The sequence below is a fragment of the Anthonomus grandis genome, chromosome 14, assembly GCF_022605725.1.
Source record: "Anthonomus grandis grandis chromosome 14, icAntGran1.3, whole genome shotgun sequence".
Lineage (NCBI taxonomy): Eukaryota > Metazoa > Arthropoda > Insecta > Coleoptera > Curculionidae > Anthonomus > Anthonomus grandis.
Window position 1 is genome coordinate 13188711 of NC_065559.1, and position 23118 is coordinate 13211828.

General features: G+C 33.6%; 1 protein-coding gene and 1 long non-coding RNA gene across 2 annotated transcripts; one reads left to right on the forward strand and one right to left on the reverse strand.

Moving 5' to 3' along the window:
* Positions 1 to 574: 574 nt before the first annotated feature.
* LOC126744678 (uncharacterized) lies at positions 575 to 1864 on the reverse strand. Its single transcript, XR_007663284.1, has 2 exons — positions 1666 to 1864; positions 575 to 1600 (listed from the first exon to the last, which is right to left on the reverse strand). It is a non-coding gene; the product is annotated as an uncharacterized LOC126744678 (long non-coding RNA).
* Positions 1865 to 12076: 10212 nt separating this feature from the next.
* Positions 12077 to 22276, forward strand: LOC126744667 (26S proteasome non-ATPase regulatory subunit 8-like). Its single transcript, XM_050452180.1, has 5 exons — positions 12077 to 12285; positions 12374 to 12510; positions 21467 to 21698; positions 21773 to 21958; positions 22017 to 22276. Exons 1-5 carry the CDS (start codon positions 12178 to 12180, stop codon positions 22149 to 22151), a joined length of 798 nt encoding a protein of 265 aa, XP_050308137.1. The 5' UTR covers positions 12077 to 12177; the 3' UTR covers positions 22152 to 22276.
* Positions 22277 to 23118: the final 842 nt, after the last annotated feature.

Sequence of the window (23118 nt, forward strand, 5' to 3'; positions counted from 1 at the left end):
AGGTGCTACCATGTTTAAGGCGGATTATCCGGCATCCTGCAGCATCTTTATTTATCAAAAGAAAAAGGTTTCAATAAACATAGGTAAGTATTTTGTTCTTTTTTAAAACCATGTTGCTACCTTTTTAAATTCTGAACGGATATAATTATTATATGTAATATTATTATTATGATTACTTATCTAATACGTAAGAAATTCAGCGTACTATTTTATATTATGATTTTTTTTCACTTTCTATGCTGTTTAATTTATCGAATTGTAGAAAATTCATCAATGCACGAAGCAAAGTTTTAAATTGCCTAAAAACTAAAACTCAAAATTTTTTGGTATTATGGCATCAAGAAAAATCCTGAGGAGCCGGTGTCAAAGTAATTAATTTTTAAAATTAAAATTTTTGTTTAACTCAATATAAATATTTATTATATAAAGTAAAAAATTTTACTTTTTATCTAGAGAGTGACGAGGTGCTTATAGATTTAAAAAAATTTACTCTTTTTTTATTTTTATTAATTTCGCGAAACAGTCTACTATTCATCTTATGAATCGGCTGCATATTGGTGGCAAAAAAATTACAGCATTTTAAAACTATATAATTATTTTCAAATCTTCATGGCTTTCTTTTAGAGCTGAGTCCTGATACACAATTCACAAAAAGACATTCGAAAATACACAATTCTCCTATACACGGCAAATCATCGTTATTGCACAAAAATTTAAGGACGTATTCCTTGAATCAAAATATTGAAAAACCTCCTTATAAACCTATCGCCGAAAATGCTTCCCTGCGGAGATACAGGACTTTAAAATTTCAATTTCATTTTTAGTTTTTCTAAATAATTTGTAAGTAAACGAAAATAACCATATGAAATTAGGTTTAGGGATTTTTTAAGGTGCTGAAATAAAATTTTTTGATAGTTTTGATGTCACTTATAGAGGGCACTCTTCGAGAAAATGACGATAATAGGCTGAAGATTTTCTCCTATTTTTTGTGGTTGTTTTGAGGAAAATAACCTGGTAAAAGTGCTTGCACTCGCTGTAAATGCATAGTACGAATATAAGAGTTCCCTCTTCACTATTCTGGATCTCGTACTTGTTGTAGGGTCCTCCTCAATTTGGTTTAACACTGCCTCTTCCGCTTCTACAGTTGCAGCTATACGAGGTCGGTCATTCTTAGCGGTCAATTTCTTGAAACTGCCATTTTCACCGAGTGGTAGCTGAAAAATTTGACTATGCCTAATAGCACGATTCGGTAGCACGATTTTTCTTTGTAAATACGCCTTACTTCTTAGTCATTGCCGTTCGCAATACCGTACACAAAATGCATATCACACATTTGTCTGTTACTATAATTCATTTGAAATGAAAATTTGAAAAACTGTCAAGTATAGAAAAGTCACTGTGACTTCAATACAGGTATGGGTCACCTACTAGCATAAAACAAACTAATATTTTGGCTAAAGAGTAGTCTGACATGATCCCAGTCTTTCAATAACGTTCCAGTAATATTGGAGCTGAACAGCCATGAATATTAATATAGCCATGAGTATTTTGCAAAGGACTTTATCATTAGATTACACTAAAAATGGTCAGTTGTTTTTATCTGCAATAGAAAATTGTTAAAAAAAATTATTATAAATTGCGATTATAAGCAAAAAAAATACTTACCTGCAGCAATATTGAATAAAACTTTTATTCTGGTCGAGCAAATTGATATACCATATGTAGGCCCGACCAAATAAAGAAGGCCATAGCAATCGTAATCACAGCTGTGGTACCCACACACGCTTTCAGGTCAATCAGAAAGCCGTCAGTCGCTTCACTACGGAGTTCCACAACAAAGATGTCGATAAAAATGAAGTGTGACTCAACCGTACGGTTTATAAACTGGTCGCCAAGTACTATTCTTTTGCTCACTATTAAGAGAACAAAGAAATATGAAGCATCACTTGGGAAAAAATGAGATGTTTACATATTATATCTATATAGTTAGAGTTATTTTGGGATGCACGCTAACCAGAATTATATGGACGTTTAACTCGAATTATCCGCTGATGTAATTAAACGAAAATTCATAACGTGATGTTAATTAGCGGATAGCAACTTTGTCACATTTTTATTTCCTTCATACAGAGAATGATACTTGAAATTCTCCAATTCGTAGCAGGCAAATGTGATACCTATGGACATCCCTCATCAAGATGGCTTGGAAAGATTTTTCAAATCGAATCAATTGTCAGACATTATCGCCTCCTTCTTTTAGAAGTTTTAGTTCAGGTCGGCACTATTAAAACAACACTTTTGATTGCAGTTTACCAAACGTAAATAGTAAAAAAAACTCATAAACAGTTTTATTTTCATTTTCTGTTAGATCATCTTAAAGCTTTGCTCTACAAGTACCAATTATAATACGCATGTTTCATAAATTTAGATAATGAAGGGATATTTTAGAGCTTACTGGTTAAATAAATTAGTATACGATGCATTTTAAGATGTTCTGGCGTTACTAAACATACCTATGTGATATAAAATTAGAGAAATCCATTTGGTTACCTAATAATTTAGTACAAACTTACATAAAAAAATATAACCTGTCAAAATAGGAAAAAGGCGGAAAAGTGACGCCCCTTAAGAGTTATGATAAAACTTGATTTTATTATGTCAAAACACCCCCAGAAATGACTTGCATTTAAATATAGCCATTATTCTGAAAATTATTTAGAAAAAAATACAAAACTTTCTTTAAAATAAAGCAATCTATATCTAGCAATATCTATATGACAAAAAATAATTTAAGGAATAACTTCCTTCAGGATCACATATTCAGGAATACCCTGTATTAGTAAAATTTTTACTATGCACTCAGGGAGCCTCTTTTAAACTATACCTCTCTGATAGAACCCAAGCTATTAAAAAAGTTCTGAAAGCTTGTACCATCCACTAAAACTAGACTTACTTTTCAATTTCTAAATTACAGAGTATTGTGGTATTACTATTAATGTCGTGGGGTGACTCCACACACTATCTAGAGGGAAGTCTAGATCTCAGTATATTAAATTTCAATTTTGACCCAACCAAAGTTCAGCAGTTAGGTCTTTTGATGGACCTATAATACCCCACCGACGGTTGACAGGAGCCAATAGGCTTGGAAAAGACAATGAGGCGCTCTGGTCTGTGGTCTGTATGTTCCTGGGCAACACTTACGAGTTGTCCGCAATACTTACGAGTATGGATGTGGTGTGTTAAGTGCTAGTGCTCAGTTAAAAGACCCATCACTACCCAGATTTATAGGTACACTAAGTTCGGGGAAAACCGGCAGTTTCTCGATTCTCAGTCTCGTAAGAGCCTTTGCTTCCTTAATAGTAGTATAGACCTTTTGACTGTAATAGCCTAACTCTAATTGCGGCTCAACTTCCCGAGTAGATTGACATGACTGTATTTTAGTGTCTACAATTTATAATTTTAACACAGCGAGTACTTGAGCTTAGGAGGCAGCAGCGTATCACTCTTACTATATGTCACTCTCCATCGCCATATGAGCGCGCTCCCTTTGTACTTTTGCGTTTTTGTTGACGCTGTAGGTGTACTGGATCGCGTTCGATTTGAAACACAGGGAGTATTTCGAGCGCGCTTGATGTGCCTCAAGGTGATGCACTGTGAGTCTTTGTCAATTTCAACACACTTATTATAGGACATGCCTGTACGGCTTACCTCCAGATGTAGGCCAGTCTCACCGTCATGTAGTATACCAATGTAGCTAGTACGTATTCCTAGGGCATCCAATGTTATCGCAAGCTCCAGGAGTGAAAGGTTTAAGAGAGTGTCAAGGCCTCTAGTTGTGGCCATTTGCATACGTCTTGTGTTACGTTAGACATACAAGGTAATGTTTACTCGAATTTGTGCTTTCTCCGTGCAGGTACACCAAACAATAGCCGCCAGAGATTTAATGATAGATAGGCGGGAAGGATTTTTGAAGATCAGAAGGATCTTGAGAGACTCCAGATGCTGCAGAAAGCCCCCATGTAGTCCCAAGGCGCCCATATGGCCTTCTTAATCTTGATATTTGTGTGATTGTGCCAGTAGTATTTGACATCCATTGTGACACCCAGAAAGCGTACCGTCCTGGAGTATTTCAGCTGTACGTCTCCCAGACATAATATAAATATGTGACAAAAGACACCACACCGGTCCAAAATACGTAGAGCCCTCATTATAGAGTCCTGTATTGTCGCAGCATTTGTTGGGCAAAGAATTAGCAGGTCATGAATAATTCCAATCTCTAGTGCTACATGCTGCCAGGTGTTAAATGCCAAATAGGTTTATCTGATAGGGCCTTACAGTCTACCGACCATATTATATATGTTTGTAATTACAAGTGTTATTTGTGGTTTAAATATCCAGTCCATCGAGTAAGGAGATAAGAAGAAGAAAGGAAATATATATTATTATTTCCACAAATATTTTCGAGAAAATTAGCTGATAAGTTCGATCGATCTTTTATCTGTATCACAAAGAATGGTAAAGACCTTCATGTTTCTTTAAAATGAATTAAAATTCTTAAATGGAGCCTAGAAATATTAAAATGTATTGGCAGGCCTATAAGTAGGCACTCTAGATCATCCTATTTAAAGTTAATGTAACCAGCACGTCCTAGAAGGCGTACCAGGTACACCTCCATTTACGCCTTTCTTTACGGCTCTTTTTAGTCCCGACTCGAATGAGCATAAACTCCAACCACTGTTCCTCCTAAGAGGAGGAAGGGGTATAAATGTTGGGGCACAGCGAAACAAATGATCCCGATAATAAAAAAAACCTTATTCTAACAATAAAACATAGCTATGTAGTATTTTTGGATCCTTAATGTAAACATTCTTGTATTGAAAGAAGTCGTCCATTTTCTCAAAGAGACCTAGATTCAATAATCTAAAGGGAACTACACAAAGTCTCGGTCTCAAAAGTATTTATTAATTGAGTGAATGTGTGTGTAAAATGTGACCGTAAATCATCTACTGTTTGTAGTCGATTTCTAAGGTCTGATGATGCTCTTAATATGAGCGAAACACGTGTAACCTACTGTTAGAATTAATAAATACTTTTAAGACCGAGGCTTTGTGTAGTTCCCTTTAGATTAACATTCTTTTATGCTTTGGGTACAGCCCCAATAAAAATATTAGCCAGAGTATCAATTTACACCTAGCTTTTATCTGTAATATCATACTTGTTTTTCGCAAATAGATAAGATAGATATTCTTTTTACTTCTTACATCACAAAACAATTTTAAACAAAACTAATAACTCTTTATTTTATTCTCAATGCGTGTTTCGCTAACGATGTTTGCATCTTAGTTTATCCGTTTTAGTTTTCATGTCAGACCAAAGGTCCCAACCAGAAGACCAAGAATATACTTCTATAAGAATACTTAGTATAGTTAAGACTGAAGAAATTCTAGAACTAAATGAGTTGAGAAGCTTTTAGAGTTTGTGTCACAAGACACTCTCAAGACACTAAGAAAGAAAAATATTTTGTTATTGCATAGTCCTAATTAGAAACACAATGTCCGCCTGGGCGTTTCTGAACTAGATTAAAATATTTTATTTTTATCCCCTACTACTTTAAATTTCATTGATTAAATGAATGGTCAATTTTTCAATTAAAAAATGTACAAAACGAATTATTTAAGTATATTTACGAAAAAATCTAGATTCCAAGCTTTTGGAATTAATCAAAATCTATATTAATATCTGCTCAAGCCACAAAGGTGGAAACCTCCAAAGAATGTAAACCTTTTAGAAAAAAAAACAAAAACCTTCAATATAAGCAATAGTGCTGAGGATCTTAGTAGTTTATTGATGGAATTTTTTCTCGGGGGTGCCATAGACCCTAACCCTCGAATTGTATACTGGATGGCAAAGTTGGCAATAGATAGATCTTAACGTTAACCTTATAATTACTTTAACACTGTAATTTTAAATTTACTAGAAATCTAATTGCATCATATATTTGATGAGATATAACCCGAGTTGATATTCGTCAACTCGGGTGTAATTAATCCCTGTAAGTAATTATACAGGGTGTCCCATTAAGAATGTTCCTCGGCTGTATCTCAGGCCCCAATATTCGTAGAGCGTTGAAAAAAAAAATTAGTATAAAAGTGGTCCAAAAAAAATAGCTGGAAAATATTTTGAAGTTCATTGGTCAACCGCTAGAGGGCGTTCTAGCTCCTTAAAAACTTTAGTCTATTTTTTCCAAAAAACCTTTAATAACTTGCATCCCAAAATATTATCGAAATAATCTACAAAGTATTCCTGACAAAAATGTTTTGACAACCATTTCTGTCAAATGTCAAATAAAGTGGTGGGGAGAGTTTCTATCTTAAATGAGAAAAATAGTAAGAAGTAGGCTTTGGCTGCACCGATTTTTTTAAAACAACTTTTATTTAAAAGCTCTTTTATTGCTTTATTTTTCTACCAAAAAGATATTATTGGAAAATTTTCCTAAAACCCGCTAGGGGGCGTCTACTTCTAACTTATGCTATTCGACTGATTATTTTAAGAAACTCAAATGCAACCATGTGTGTTTTTTTACGGTATTAAGAGCGGAGAACAAAGCTTAATAATTTAGTAAAAACCGCATTTTGATATCACGTCTCTAACTAAAGTTACAAAAAAAAATGTGTTCATTAGAAAGTGAAAACGTCAAATATGGTAGTTAAGTTCTATTTACCAGCCGAGTTAAAAAAACTGGTGTCTAAATGAATCTTTGTGTAGAGAAACAATCTTGGTATACCAGCTTTTTAGAAATTCCGGAAGGTGGCGTTTATTTATACACTTCTTTATACAGGAAGTTTCATTGGTAATAAATCAATGTTTATGGGAAAACTAGGAAAACTATGCATAGGAACGTTTTAAATATTTATCAACGTCGACGCGTCATTGTAACACGACAAAAATATTTTGATAGTTTTGGCACTACCGATTAAACTGAAACAAAACACGATTATTTTAAATGGAATAAAAAATTATATTATTTTAATTCCTACACTAATCTAATGCCTGCCGAGGTCTTCGAATTGCCGTCCGTATTGTTCTATACAATTTTGAACTCTTCGTCGGGTTGATTCCACGGCTGCCTCTATTTCTGCGGCTGGTAAACTCCGAATAGCGCCTCTTATTCGCTGTTTCATATTTTCTCTATTGGTAGGAATCGAAGAAAATATAATGGCTTTTATTCTACCCCATAAATAAAAGTCAAGGCAGGTTAAATCTGGTGATCTGCAAGTATATGCAATGTAAGCTAATAATGTTTCTATAACGATAAAATTACCTTGCCGGCCAAGGGCAAAAGCTACCTCTGCCAATCCACCGATCAGGGTACCGCTGATTAAGGAACGTTCGCACTTGTACCGCGAAATGAGCCGGGCATCCGTCATGTTGTAAAAACATGTTGGCTCTTATAACCAGAGTCAGAGGTACCTCTTCTAATAATGCTGGGAGCTCATTTCTTAAAAATCCAAGATATCGTTCTCCAGTTAGGCTCTCATAAAATAAAAATGGACCTATAACCTGAGATCCTATTACACCGTACCAGACATTAACATTCCACCTTCCCTGATGCTGGAGCTCGCTCGTTGTAACTCCTCCGTCACTATTGAACGTTGCTTCGTCTGTCCATAAAATTTCGTTGAGAAGCTTTGGATTTTCGAGCAACATATTCTCCATCCAATGACAATATTCTAGTCTTCTGTCATAGTCTTCTAGATTTAATGCCTGGTGGAGTACTATATGGAATGGATGAAATCTTTATGCAAAAAAAATTAAATTAAGTATGTATCTAGGCACTTATTTTTGAAAAATTGTGTTATACCTGTGTTCCTGCAAAATTCTGTGAACTACAGAATGAGGTATGCCTAAATCGCCTGAAATAGTTCTGATGCTTAAGTGCAGATCAAATTCTACATAGGCCAAACAATTTATTATGTTTTCCTCCGTTCTCCTGCGACCTTGTCTACGGTAGGTTGGATGGACTATACTACCTGTTGTCTGAAAACGACGGGCCAAACGAAGAAATATGCCTCATAACAACCTCAAAACATTCATAGCATTTTCAAAACATTCATAAAAAAAACATTTACCGACTCTTGTAAAGACAGACGAATTTTAAATTAAAGTCAAAGAATAAACTCTGATCGAAATAAATAACTAAATTTATAGGACCACCGAAAACTTTTAAGCAGCTGTCACAGAGTCGTCACTGGCCTTTTTGTTTTTTAAACAAATGCAAAGCCAACTTATTATTAAAATTGGCATAATTTAATTACCTATTTATTTATACTCGAATAAACTGCTAACCGATAGTCTTATATAAATTTTAATTTTTGGTTCCTTTATGAACACAACTAATATGTTGCTGTATTTTTTTCAATATTATTCTTTTAACTTATTGTAGCACATCATGTGGTATTATTTGTTGCTACGTTGTCCAAAAATTTAAAACGTTCCTATGCATAGTTTTCCCATACTGAATAGATTTATTCCCGCTGAAACTCCCTTATAAAGAAGTGTATAAATAAACGCCACCTTCCGGAATTTCTAAAAAGCTGGTGTACCAAGATTGTTTCTCTACACAAAGATTCATTTAGACACCAGTTTTTTTAACCCGGCTGGTAAATAGAACTTAACGACCATATTTGACGTTTTCACTTTCTAATGAACACATTTTTTTTTGTAACTTTAGTTAGAGACGTGATATCAAAATGCGGTTTTTACTAAATTATTAAGCTTTGTTCTTCACTCTTAATACGGTAAAAAAACACACATGGTTGCATTTGAGTTTCTTAAAATAATCAGTCGAATAGCGTAAGTTAGAAGTAGACGCTCCCTAGCGGGTTTTAGGGCAATTTTCCAATAATATCTTTTCGGTAGAAAAATAAAGCAATAAAAGAGCTTTTAAATAAAAGTTGTTTAAAAAAAAACAGGTTTTTTGGAAAAAATAGACTTTAAAGTTTTTAAGTAGCTAGAACGCCCTCTAGCGGTTGACCAATGAACTTCAAAATATTTTCCAGCTATTTTTTATGGACGACTATTGGGGCCTGAGATACAGCCGAGGAACATTCTTAATGGGACACCCTGTACAGTGACCGCCTAAAGTTCCACATAAATTCGATAAAAATTAGAGACATGATTTTTTGAGAAAACGCTCGGACCCGTCATTACATTCAATCAACAAGAAAGCAAGTAAGTACGTCTATTTACAAATTAAGATAAAATGGAGGATAAAATGTTATAAACTGTGAAAACTCTTATTAATGTATCAAGTGTTCAAACTGATCCCCATTTACTTTTTGGCAGAAAGCAAGACGGTTTACAAACTCTTGTAAAACACTATCAATTATTTCGGATGATATACGTCTAATTTCATATTTTTCAAATCTTCTACGTTGTTTGGCTTCTCAATATAAACTTTACTTTTCAGGTACCCCCATAGAAAATAGTCGCAGGGATTTAGGTCTGGTGACCTGGTCGGCCACTCTATTGGCTCTCTTCGTCCTATCCATCTTCCTGGGAACACTGTATCCAAGTAATTACGGACATCTCGAAAGAAATGTGGCGGTGCGCCGGCTTGCTGAAACCACGAATAATCTGTCGGGATAGCAAGGTCTTGTTCGTCTGGGTATAGGCCAGCCAAAGCAGGGATAAGATCTTCTTGAAGAAAATCCAAATAGCGTTGTCCTGTTAAGTTTTCTTCGAAAAAGTATGGCCCTATTACATTATTTTCCACGATACCAGCCCAAACATTAATAGATTTACGGTACTGTGTATGAGCCTCAGTTGCCCAGTGTGGATTTGACACTGACCAGTACCGACAATTTTGCCGATTTACGACACCGTTTAAACAAAAAGTTGCTTCATCCGAAAACAAAACTCGTAACACAAACTGACGGTTATTGGTAATGTTCGGTTTAATTAATAATGTTACAGTATTGCAAATGTTCATCATTTGCTCGCAAAATTGGTTTCTTCTCTCATTTAATTCGTGTATTAGTCTAATTTTATTAGGGTGGTATTCATTTGCTATTAAGATGCGTCTTACTGACGTTCCGGCTATATTATTATCACCTGAAATTTGTGAAGTTGCATTGTTTGGATTTTCTTCGACGGAGAGCAGAACGTTTAATTTTGTTTCTTCAGAAATTTTTGGACGACCTGATCTTGGCAAATCCCTAACATGACCTGAAGTTATGAATTTGTGCTCTATTCTACTAACTGTTGACTGAGAAATAGGATGGTTTGGGTATTTGGCATTAAACAGTTCACTTACTTCTTTTTGCGTTCGCACTCTATCCCCGTACCCTAGCATCATCAAAGTTTCAATTCGTTGGGTTTATGTTAATTTAGCCATAATTTATTCTGATAAAAACTATTAATTTTCGAACTGACAGTGACATTCGAAAATGGAGATTCTTTACAAGCATGGAAATAGAAACAATTGCAGTGCTTATAACATTATTTTTATCCTCGATTTTACCTTAATTTGTAAATAGACGTACTTATTTGTTTCCTTGTTATTTAAATGTAGATATTTCGGAAACAGTTGAGTTTTGAGATAAGGTGTGTTATACAAAACTTAGCGAAGCTTGGAATTTTGCCTATATTTCATAAATGCAATAAAAAATATAGCATTCCGTTAAAAAAAATCACCGATGACGTCATATCTTTTTTTTTGTTCCACCCTGTATACAAAAATTTACGTGAAATAATGCGCAATTAAAATAAAAATCGATGGGTCCGAACGTTTTCTCAAAAAATCCTGTTTCTAATTTTTATCGAATTTATGCGGAACTTTAAGCGGTCACTGTATAAAGATCAATGTTGTGTCATGTAAATTTTAATTTACAATGCTGACTTTATAATTTGTGAAAGGTATACAACAGAATAGTGTGCGCAATAAAATTGAAGACAAATAATTGATGTAGAGTTGCAACACTTTAGGCCTGAAAATCCAGAAAGATAAAGTGAGTAGAAGAAGGGTATGTTGACCAACTTACTGTCGCTTGAAATATACAAACCAGGGAATTGTTTGTACATAAAATCAATGTAGGTATTAAGTGAAAAGGTAGATTTGTTATTGAAAGATAATGAAAAGCATAAAAAGGACATAGCTAGTCTAAAACATAGTCCGTCATCAAAAGCTTCAACAGTGGAGCCTAATAGCGATGCATCTGTAACAAAGTCGAATAGCAATATTTTAGCAGCACTAAGAAATGAAATATATACACATATTTAATAGAAAACCTGTTGAAATGCAACTGCTTACTTTGTCCAAAATAAAAAGACCAAAGTATGCGAGTTTCTTTGATGTTTGGTTTGGGTCTTTTCGAATATCTAATTTTTCATTATAAAAAAAAGAGTTAATATTAAAGGAAAACTTGGCGAAATGCTTGCTTTATGCTTATTAGTGGTGGATCGCAGGATTTATGAGATATTTAGTACTCAAAAGATATTCCTTTAGAACAAAAGTCAATGACTACCTATTATATTATTTATAATTTATAATTTATAATTTATAATTTATATAAGCAATATTGTACATGGTTTATTAGGTAATATAAAAACACTATTAGAATATGTAGAATGAAGTAAAAAAACTTTAACTAGGGACATACCTAATGGGGCAATATATTCTTGCTATACGATTTGTTCAATAGTATCAATTACTATAAAATAAGGTAACGCTCTGTTGTTTTATAACATAAAATGTTTTTAATAAAGCTGTTGAGAAAAACCAAAGAACCAAAGAAAAACAAGCCTTTGTCTAATAAAGTATAATATCACTTAGAATTATAATATAATAGAGAGGCGAAAGTGGCACTAAATAATAAGTAATCTATTCGAATGAAGTGCCTTATATTATAATTTCGCTCAAACTCTTAAAGTCTAAAGTTCGTTTGGACATTAAATAATAATAATAACGCCGATAGCAACATTTTGCGGCTGGACGGAATTTAAAGTAACGTTCGTTATGCTCGTGTGCCTGTTGGTAGGTAGAACCAGGCAAAATATTGAGGTTAAGTCTAACCAAAATTGACTTTGACAGACGAAAAATACACAACTCATCTTCAAAATCAAAAATCTTTTTAAACTTTTGAGTTATCACAGAGACACACCAATAACTTCAGCAGGATGTCTAAAATTAATGAAGCCGCTAATTTATACAAACAGCTAAAATCGGAGTGGACATCGTCCCACAAGAATCTCGGCAAATGTGAAAAGCTTTTGGCGGATCTTAAGGTAATATTTTCTCTTTATGAACCCTCCATTACAATGTACTTGCTTAGGTAGCTATACTTAAGGATATAGAATTTACTTAATTTTTTAGTTGGAGCTGACCAATTTAGTGTTTTTGCCCACCTCTAATGTAACAGCATCCAAACAAGAACTTCTGCTTGCAAGAGATGTTTTGGAGATCGGAGTACAATGGGCGATTGAATCAAACAATATCCCTGCATTTGAAAGGTAAATTTTAAATAACTCTTTTTCATAGTTGCTACAGTATTTCAAGAAGTCATTTGGCTGTAGGTAGTCTACAGTAGTAAGTATCTCAAAAATATATACTGGTTTCTGCAAAATACTTTTCTTTGTTCATAAAACTGACATTATGTCCACCAATTCTGTTAAATTTGCAATGATATATAACTATAATTTCACTGTTTATGTAAGCAAAGTCTTGTAAAAAGTAGCACACTGTTAAAACACTGAAAACTCCATCCCACTCTCAACTTGATAGAAAGAAAATTTCTTTCTATTATAGAAAAAAAGTCTAAACTCTACTCTCAATCTCAACTGGCTTTAATCGGGTACAGTTCGGGTTGCCATCTGCAACCTTCGGAATAGAAATATAGTTTTTAAAGTGATAAAGAGAATAGGGTCTGCTTGAAAGTGATTCTAAATGAAACTTAATAATTAAATAGAGAATAGCATTTTATTAGAAAATGTTAAACCATAAAAGTCCACAAAAAAATAACTTACTTAAATCACTTGGTTACAACAGATAATTAGGGTTTTATTGCGGACAAAAGATCAGATAGAATCAACAGTATATCTTTGAGTGAACTATAATTTGTTAACTACTTTTTTCAGGTTTAAAATGATCTCTAAGTTTATAAGGTCATATAGTTTATCCAAGCTTATTTACGCCCCGAAATTGGGAAATTCCCAGTGATTCCACAGAAGGGAATAAAATGGATTTTATTACTCTTCACAAATTTTGAAAATACTATATATATATAATCCCTTTATCCTTAATTCAATCGTTTGTTCTTTCTCTTCCATTTCTAAGGCAAAATTAATAATATTATTATCTGAAATCTATATTTTAAGACAAATATTAAAATATAAATTTAATAGTCAATATATTTAAATAAAAAAAAAGAAAATATATTAAGCTATTATAAATACACACTAAGAAAGAGATAATATAAAATTAGAAGGATCCATCATAAAATTCGCCGTCTTATTGATACCTAAAATTACTTAAAAAATCTATAAGAAAACTTTTCCCTTATCGGCATCCCTTATGGATATAGGATGAAAACAGAAACAATAACAAAGCATACTTATTACTTAAAAGATCGATAATGTCGAATGACATTTCAGTAATTGACGTTGTGGGCTGTGAAAAATCCCATTAGCTATAAAAATAGGCTAATGTTTGTAGATTGGGTAGTATAAGAATGTCTAAAGCCGAACGATGCCGAGTGACATAGAGAAAAGGTTAGCGAGTGCTAATCGTGTATAGAAAGATACTTTCTTTCTATACACGATTAGCTTGACGACGTTTTTTTCTTGTCTATTTCTATGTTTATCGAGGTAGAGAGTACCACTGCTGTATATATCCAAATTTCTCATTTCACAAGGCATTATAGATTTTAATGCACATGAAATAAGGCCTTCAAGAAATTTGGTCTTAAGAGGTTTTGCTCATTTATTGTCATTATCATACATTATTTCATGATTTAGATTGATTTCATAATTTTGTTAGAAATATTTAGACTTAAGAGTTTAATTTCTAATTATAATAATAATAGTTTATTAACAGTAATAATATACAACCATTTCTACATAAAGGTATTTAACTATTGACAATTTATAAAATTTGGAACAATTACTGACTTGTCAAAAATACTTATAATAAAACATGAATAAAATAGGCTAAGTTGTAATAATAAAAATAAAAAATTACAAACAATGACTATTTAACACTATTTTGACTTTACGCTTAAATAAATTTAAGAAAAGTTTAAAAAGTCAATGCTTTTCTTGCAGCAAATTCACTTCCCTACACATTCTGGCTAATGGGTAATTAAATGTATAGTTTGTTCTAAAATGTGACTCATTAAAAAGAGAGTGAACACAAAGCACCTTTTAAGGGTGACACAGAATCCAACAACACCTAAAAGCTCTGGCGTATCAGTCAAGGAATTTTGACTTTTATAGAACAGAATGAGATCTAAATAAATATGTCTAGCTAATGTTAATAACTTCATCTGCTCATTTATAAAATTCAAGGGAGAATCAAGCTTTAAACCAACAAATCATAAAAAATATGTATAAACCCTTTCAGTTTTGCTTTTATAAACCTCATTGCTTGGAGACCAGACTGAAGAGCCATAGTCCAACACTGATCATACAATGGAACAGTATACAGATTGAAAGCATTGTATACTATTAAAATTTGCAAGTACATATTTAACAAAACCAAGAAGCTTTAAAAAAATGTAGATAAATTAAAATTATATTTTTTAGCATTGTGATGTGCCCATAAAAAATCTAATAAAAAATAGTTTTACTTACAGGAGGATGTAGTTCGGTAATTACTTTTAAAACAGGACTTTAAATAGGTAGCTGAAAATTATTCTTCATTCGCATTTTTTTTTTTAAGGATTAGGTATTTTAAATGACTTGTGTAAAGAAACAAATTGGTATAAGCTTAAAGTTTTATTTCATTATTTTGCATATTATATATTTTTATTCACTATCAGATAGTGTATTACAACCTAAATCAGGTTCATCTGATGAAGTCCATTCGATCTCTTCATCAGATGAGCCTGTATTTACTGTAAATTTTAAAGAATCCAATGCTTCATCAAAAAGGTGATGACTTCTGAAATATTGTTTTTCTATGTTGTCTATATGGTTGCAAATATTTATCCACTCATCATTCGAAATTTCCGCAAATTTCTGCCTTGTCAAAGTTTCGACATCCTCCAATTTAAAAGTGGAATTTCGGTTTGCTAGCCAATTCTTAACAGTTGCCCAAATTTTTTCTATCGGATTAAGCTCTGGGTGGTATATGGAGGCAAACGTAACACAATATGTCCATGCTTTTCCATTAGGTCGTCCAACTTGGTTTTTATAGTACAGTTACATACTTTTTTTTATTTTCAGACACTATTTCATATAACTCTGTCTTGGTGAGTTTTGCTTCAAATGTAAAATTACGTTCCTTGAGCCAGTCAACTTTTTCCTGCTTTTTAGTTCCAGATGTAACATTCTTGACTAGAGGCACATTGTGATAAGCTGCATTGTCTAATACTAGGACGGAATTAGGTAGTAAATTTGGAATTAACTGAAATAATCTCTCTCCCTTGGCTGTGAATTATTTGTCCCTGTTTGCCTACTTTCTTAGGTGACATCTAAAAAAAAATTAGAAAGTAAAAAAATTAATATACACATGCACACTCTAGGCTGTACATATATACCTACAAGTTAAATACCTATTATTTTGTCACTTAAAATCAAAGTATATTTTAAATAATATAATTTTTAACAGTAATTAATTTTCATTTATTTTTTTTTAATTATTTGACAATGGAATAATTTAAACCAATTTTACTTACCTTTTACAATAAAAATCGGATAGTCTAACTAAAAAACTATAGTCTATTTCACTATTATACTTAAAAAAAAAACACACAACAGATTTTAAATGCCTTATAACACGATTAACTCACTTTCCGTACGAGACGACCTGAGTAGGCCTTCAGGCTACGTCATAGGCTTTAAATTCCCGTCAGGTACAAAGAAACGAAGTACGGCGGCTGCTTTGTTCTTGCGGTTTCTTTAATAAGAAGCGAGAGAAAATATATTGCGGTCGTCTTTTCTCTCTGCCACCGGATTTTCTATCGATTTTCTGTTGAAAAATGGGTTTGTGCGCATATTGAGCAGCCGGTTCTTTATAAACTTTTCTACCTATAAGTGTTGTGTCATTTAATGTGTACATAAGGTCAATTTTCATTCATACAAAAGATTAATTTTCTTTCTTGAAAAGCTAATTATAGAACATTTAGCAAGATTAAGTTCCATACAATTCAGATTCTTCTGCAAAGCAGAAACTGCAGTTCTCTGTAGTTTCAACTTGATAATCTTTGATAATCTTTAAGTCATCAGCAAATAAAAGTAAGTGACTTGCAAATATACAATTCTCTATGTCATTTACAAAACAATTAAAAAGAAAAAGTGACAAATGAGCACCATGGGGCACTGCAACATATATGTTAGAAGATTCAAAATCCCAAATCTTCACTTTTTGAATACTATTGGAAAAATAGCTACCAATCCATTGAAGAAGAGGTCCAAGTCAGATGTTTTTTGATGAACAATTTATTCAAAAATTTTGCCAAAGATTTTGCAGAAGAAAACTTAAAAATACCCCTGTAATTCTAATTACACATTTGTTTTGTTTTATTATTATTTAATTTAAACCGGCCTCTTTGAGAAAAAATTAACAATTTTTTCAAGTTTTAATTTTTATGTGAGAAGCAATACATTTTATATAAATAAAGAGAGGACAGTCATTATCCCCAGTTTTAAAAATAAATGGAGCACAGTGCTCCAAGTAGACTACAAGCAAGATTGGGAAGCCAAATCATAAGGCTATTAAAGTTATCCTTGGCAGCATTGATGATGCTAGACTTTCTTAAAGCACAAAAAGATGGCAACCAAATCAGCTCAAATCTACGTAGATATAGTTGTGATGCTCAGACAGCTTAGCGAGTTGGATGCTGCTAAATTCGAGTTAAGGTATATAGCAAGCAGAGTGAAAATAATCTCTATATAAGTTATTCTGGTGATTCCCCTAAGGTTGCCGCAAAAACTGGGCTCTCTCTTTAATTAACACCAGTCAACACGAGTACCACAATCTGTTTTTATCACAACATTCACGGTCTCGATACTAGAACTGAGCCCTTCCTTCTTGCCGTCACTGCTCATGCTTTTTGGCATTGTTTGTACCATAGAGACCTGGCTAAGGTCAGAAGTATCCACTGCAGAACAATTTTCTGATACCTGTAAAATCTACCAGTGTGACCATAAATTTAAAGCTGTTGGCGCTACCCGTGGCAGTGCTGTACTCTTAGGAGGCTCTAACTGGTTTATGTCAGAGAAAATTAATTTAATTGATTTTTGTAGCAGTACTGCACCTTTCATTAATTTGTTGGTTGTAAAATTGCTTTTAGGCGAGAATTGTAAGCGAGTGAGATAAAAAAAAAAACTTCCATTAAACAAAAGTTAAAAAAGTAATTCGGCAGCCAATTAAATTTGAAAGCCTGATTTTTATTTGAATACACAGACAGAAAGTGTCCTACCCTAAATAACTTTGCTATATTATTTAATCTTTTTCAGTATAATCACTTAATTACAATAACAGATTATTGAACCTGGTTCTTTAGTGCACTGTTCCGTGAAGCGAGATTTTTTTCATCATGAAATACTTGCATCATCCTTTACTTGAAATTGATCTTACCATTTCCAGTCAGTTAGTTGATAATATTAATAATGTGCTATATTACGGAAGATATCTATAAATCTTGTGTACCCGCAATATTACAATTACAGAAAACTTACAAATTACTCTTAAAAATAATACAAAAAAAAATAAATACATTCAGTGTGTTAACAGTAAACAAAAATCAAAATTATCATACAAATACAACACAAGAAGGCCATAAAAAGATCCATAAAACTATACATCGATTAAAAAACCCATATCTTATCCAGAGTTTTTGGATAAGTATATATTGTGTCCCGCATAACATCAAAGTAACGGCATAGTGTTGTTAAAGCGGCCTACAATAAAGATGAATATGACGATACAGTGAATAAGATTTACTTGATGCACTGCTTTTTCTTATAAGTGCTGTGGAGGTAGGCTACTTAATTTTCGATCTTTTCCTCTATCACAGGAGAGATATTTTGTACGAGAGGTGGAGGCATTCGACTTCGTCTCGAGGAGTCCATGGCCTCTACGACGCTGTAACTCGACGGTTGTGGTGTTACTCTCAGCCGCCTGGCTCCGAAAGTCAAACCAATACCAAGAGATAAGCCTGCATCTGGGGAAACATCCGTTTTTAACTAGATTCTCAGTGAGGAAGAAACACTATCTCTTTACAGAGAGCTTCGGATTTTGCTCCGCAAGCTGACATAGTACGTTTTTTTTCGGTGCTAGCTCGTATTTCTCCTCTCCGGGTACCCAGAAAACGGCTTTCGTTAACTTGGGCAGCTTGTCCACAGCCACAAACTCAAGGTTGGTGTTGGCAGGTCCACCAATAAGTGCCGTTACGTTCACTACCCAGGAAGTATCGTCATAATAGGTGATCTTGACCACCTCGCCTTTGTACAACCATGACGAGACGATGGCTTAGTCGAGCTGTTGGAGATGGAATCGATGGTCTTATTCAACTCCTCCAATAGGTCCGTTTTAGGGAGAGCATCCTTATAGGCTATACATTTTCCGTAGGAATTCTCCTCATCAATAATCGCAACTCTAAAGTTATTAGTAGCGGCATCCTTGTAGCTTTTTTTGTCGTTTACAGAGCGTTGATTCTTGTGTCTTGACTAGTTTTTTCTGTGCGAAAGTCCCTGACCTTATCCTCTTCTTCTTGTCCGCGGGTGTGTCGCATTCCGAGCCTTTTGCGGAGGGGGAACTGACGTCGGACAGTCGTGACAATAGTCAAGCAATAGCCAGAGTTCGCAATAGTCACGGCTAAGCTTACTCAAAGCCAAACAGGTATCGACCTATGCTGTGCCATCTTGACTTGAAGAGAATTTTATTGTGGCTCCCAACCACTCGGCCGGCCAATTAAGACAAGTCCCCACAAGCAGATGGCCAGATTAAACAGGCATTCACGGAAATTAGATTTTATCAGCTCTGTTGTGGGTCTTAATACTTTTTTAGTCATTCTTAGCTTCAACAGACATTCCTCGACTCGTGGAAACTAATCAAGATTAGTATAAACTAGAAGGTCCTACTTATCGCTGCGACGTCCCATGACTCCTTGTACGCAACATAATGTGCTAAAAGAGAAAATGACTAAAGTAGAAAATGACTATATGACAAAATTGGCCCTTCTGTGATAATTTACTATCCATCCATAGGATTCTATGGAAACTGATTGACTGACCCAATTTAACCAGGTTGCAAATTTTGACTAGACTAAAAAATGTAAAATAGTATTTGAAAAAACATATTTTATTATTGGTTGGATGTTAAATAAATACTATTGGCTGATGAACAAAATTAACTAATTAAGATTTAGGTTTAAAGGAATTTAATTTCTTAAAATATCTGGTGACAGATTGTAATTATAGGGACTATTGAAAACTTACTGGGGATATTTTTACACAGAATAAAATTTATTTCAGAAAATTTGTAATAGTACTTTTTAAAGTTGGAAGATAAAATACAGTTTTTTAGATACCTCTCCAGACACCTTGTCCAAAAACCAGGTATGGTATTATGGTGATCTTTAATGCAGAGCTGTTATCTAAATGTATTTTAAGAAATTTCTACCAATATCATATCTTTGGCAATTTTAGTTATTTTGAGTGGTTCATAATACATATTGCAACAAGTAATAGACTTTGTATTTGTGTTGCGTCTTTTGATTTTAAAAATTAACTTTTTTAAAGTTAATTTTTAAATTGTGTTTTTCTCCTTCTCCAAAGCAGTTTTAATCGGAGTGTTTGTCGGCTAGAATAGCACTGGCGCGTTTTTTCTTTCGGAAATGGTTTAAGGTCTTCAGGCAAAATGCATCAAAAGTCGAAGATGAATCTGCAAGGAGTGAATCAAAGGAGAGGCAGAGTTCGAATTCTTTATAACTTTAGATTTATTTCTATTTATGGCCTGCTTTTGTCTAGGCTGGTTAATGACAACATCATTTGGAACTCGCTGATTAGCCTGCTTCCAGACGGTCCGTAGAATAAGCAGCCATAAACTCTTCGGAAGAAAATATTTCAGAGTTGAATGGACTTATACCTGTGACCCTAAAGCAAGACAAAATATTATTCGGTGTAATCGCATTCGGTAAAGCTGTCGACACAATGCGATGTATATCGTAAATTGTCATTATTTTACCGGGATAATTAGTGATCCATTTGTCACATGCAGTGTTAATATCTTTTTTAAGAGGACGGTAGACTTTTAGGTCCAACGGCTGCAGCTTATGACGGAAATGAGGTGGAAACGACAATAGGCTAATCCCATTTTCTTTGAAATAAAACAATGTAATTATAGATAAATGTGAGTCGTATTTGTGGAGCAGCAACAATAATGGATGCTTTATAGCATACTTTATAACATTTTACATGCTGAACAAAATCTTTTGCAGATTCTACAAAATGCACTTGCATCATTCACCCTAAAGGATTTTGCAATACCTTTGCTACCAGTTGGATCATCTCTTATAAAATGGGGTTGAGAGTTCTTACCGGGAAACATAAAAAAATGGAGGAGTCAGATTTATTGCCGGAGGGACAGCGATGGCCAGTGTTACCAGGGTTCCTCGTTCTGCAAATGGAATTTGACCAATCTGTTTATAACCATGATGCGCAAAAATTATGTTTGGCTTCTGAATGGTTGTTATACCAGTCTGATTCATATTGTATTTATTAGATAAGGTTCACTTGAGACGATAGAAGACTGGTTTCAAATTGGCACAAAAAGCATATTATGTTCGTTGAAACTTATCCTCTGGCTTGACAGGTTACCTATCAAAAAATCGAAATGCATGGTCTAAGCTATATTATACTTTTACACTTTACAATTACAACTGAACCTGTATGAAATAAAACGTCTAGGATTGTAGCGTCAGTGGTGCCAACCTCGGCGTTCAGTACTAAAGACCACGAAATTTTAAATCATAATGCCAACTATTCCCGGTCTCCCTTAGTTAGTGGTTATATGGCTGTTTTGAATCATGATTGACCATGATTCAAAAATAAAGTTTTCTATTCTCTAAATGCGGCTTTCAAAAACCTAGTGAGATAAAAATTATTAATATGTATCGAAAAATTAATAATCTGCAGAGATGCTTACATCTTAGAATATACATACACTACTTATGATTTGATAATGAAAAAAGACCCACATTCTATTGTAGATAGTGTTAATAAATACAATATTTCTAATTTTCAGATATATGGCTCAACTAAAATGCTACTATTTTGACTACCAAAACCAACTTGAAGAATCCGCATACAAATATCAACTATTAGGTTTAAATTTACTATTTTTGTTATCTCAGAATAGAGTCGCCGAATTTCATACTGAACTTGAGTTGTTACCAGTAGATCACATTCAAAATGATGTTTATATTAGGCATCCCTTAAGTATCGAACAATATTTAATGGAAGGCAGTTATAATAAGGTACGCATTTTTTTTAATTGAAATGCAAATCGATGTTAAATTCTGAGAAAGTTTAAAAAAAAAACTGTTTTTAGATATTTTTAGCCAAAGGAAATGTGCCAGCAAAAAGCTATAATTTATTCATGGACATATTGCTAGACACAATCAGAGGTGAAATTGCTGCTTGTCTTGAAAATGCCTTCGAAAAAATCTCCACTAAAGATGCTGCAAGAATGCTTTATTTGCAGAGTGAGGATGCTTTAAAAGCTATAGCAGAAAAAGTAGGTTAATCAATCTTTAACTTACACATTTTTAATAATAGAATCTTTTTATTTTTAGAGAAAGTGGAAGATCGGTAAAGATAACTATTTCCATTTTACCCCAGAAGTGAAAAAGAGTCATGAGCCAATCCCATCAATCGAACTTGCAGAACAAGCCATTGAGTATGCTAAGGAATTGGAGATGATTGTATAAACAATTTTTTCTTGTTCATTTACTTTAAATATTATGAGACTTATTTTATAGAGCAAATTATTGGGTTTCAAACTTCATTTTCAAAAGCTTGATAATAATAATACATTAAAATAATTTACAATAACTATGATTTGCATTTTTTCACAACTTTTTTATTATTATAGTTTCACAGTCAATTAAATTAGTAACTTATAGTCGATGTTCAGTTTTAAACATAGTTTATGATCAACAACGATTTAAATAAAATTCTAAGCTTTGTGGTCTATGATTAACGATTTAATTGAAATTTCACCTGTTTCATCACATGTTTGATAACAAAATTTATACCGGTCAAAGTAACACAGGTTTTGAACTCTAGTGTCCCGAGTAGCGCCAGTGCCTCGAAGGTATCTGTGGATATTTTTTTAAAGTTTTGCAAGTTGTAATGTTCGGAAAAGACGTTTGGGAGTTGATTTCACAGACTTGTACTTTTCCATAAGTTGAAGTCCCAATATAGTGACGTTCCAGGCGTCTGCAGATGCATTCGATACCTGTCGAGTAGATCTTGCATGTATAGCTCTAGGTGGTGGAATGAGGGCCAGTTCGGAAGAGCATTTGCCATGATATCGATAAAACAGAGTGAAGAAAGAAGATGCGACAAACTTTCTAAGTTATCTCTGGGTCTCCTATGAGACGTGTTTGGCCCTTTTATGGATGGAATCAAGGAACTTCAAAGTTTATTTGCGTGCAGAACTCCATATGGGAGAGCAATACTCGAAAGATGGACGAATCTTAGCCTAAGTGTACGGTCTGAGTGAAAAGTGCGTTCAGCGGGGCGTGCAGCGTGCAAGTTATAAGATGAAGAAGCGTTCGTTGTGTGGCCTCAGTGAGCAGACGGCGCACAGTGTTGCGCCAGATAGGGAGTTTAGGACAAAAGTATCTAAACGTAAGATTTTCAAAAATATATTTTGTGTTTTGTAATAAAAAC

Bases quoted from the DNA above. Each gene is read 5' to 3' on its own strand.
- LOC126744667 (XM_050452180.1), top strand. From the start codon at position 12,178: ATGTCTAAAATTAATGAAGCCGCTAATTTATACAAACAGCTAAAATCG. The intron at 12,511-21,466 runs GTAAATTTTAAA...TCTAATTTTCAG, and splicing joins AATATCCCTGCATTTGAAAG to ATATATGGCTCAACTAAAAT. The intron at 21,959-22,016 runs GTAGGTTAATCA...TTTTATTTTTAG, and splicing joins TAAAAGCTATAGCAGAAAAA to AGAAAGTGGAAGATCGGTAA.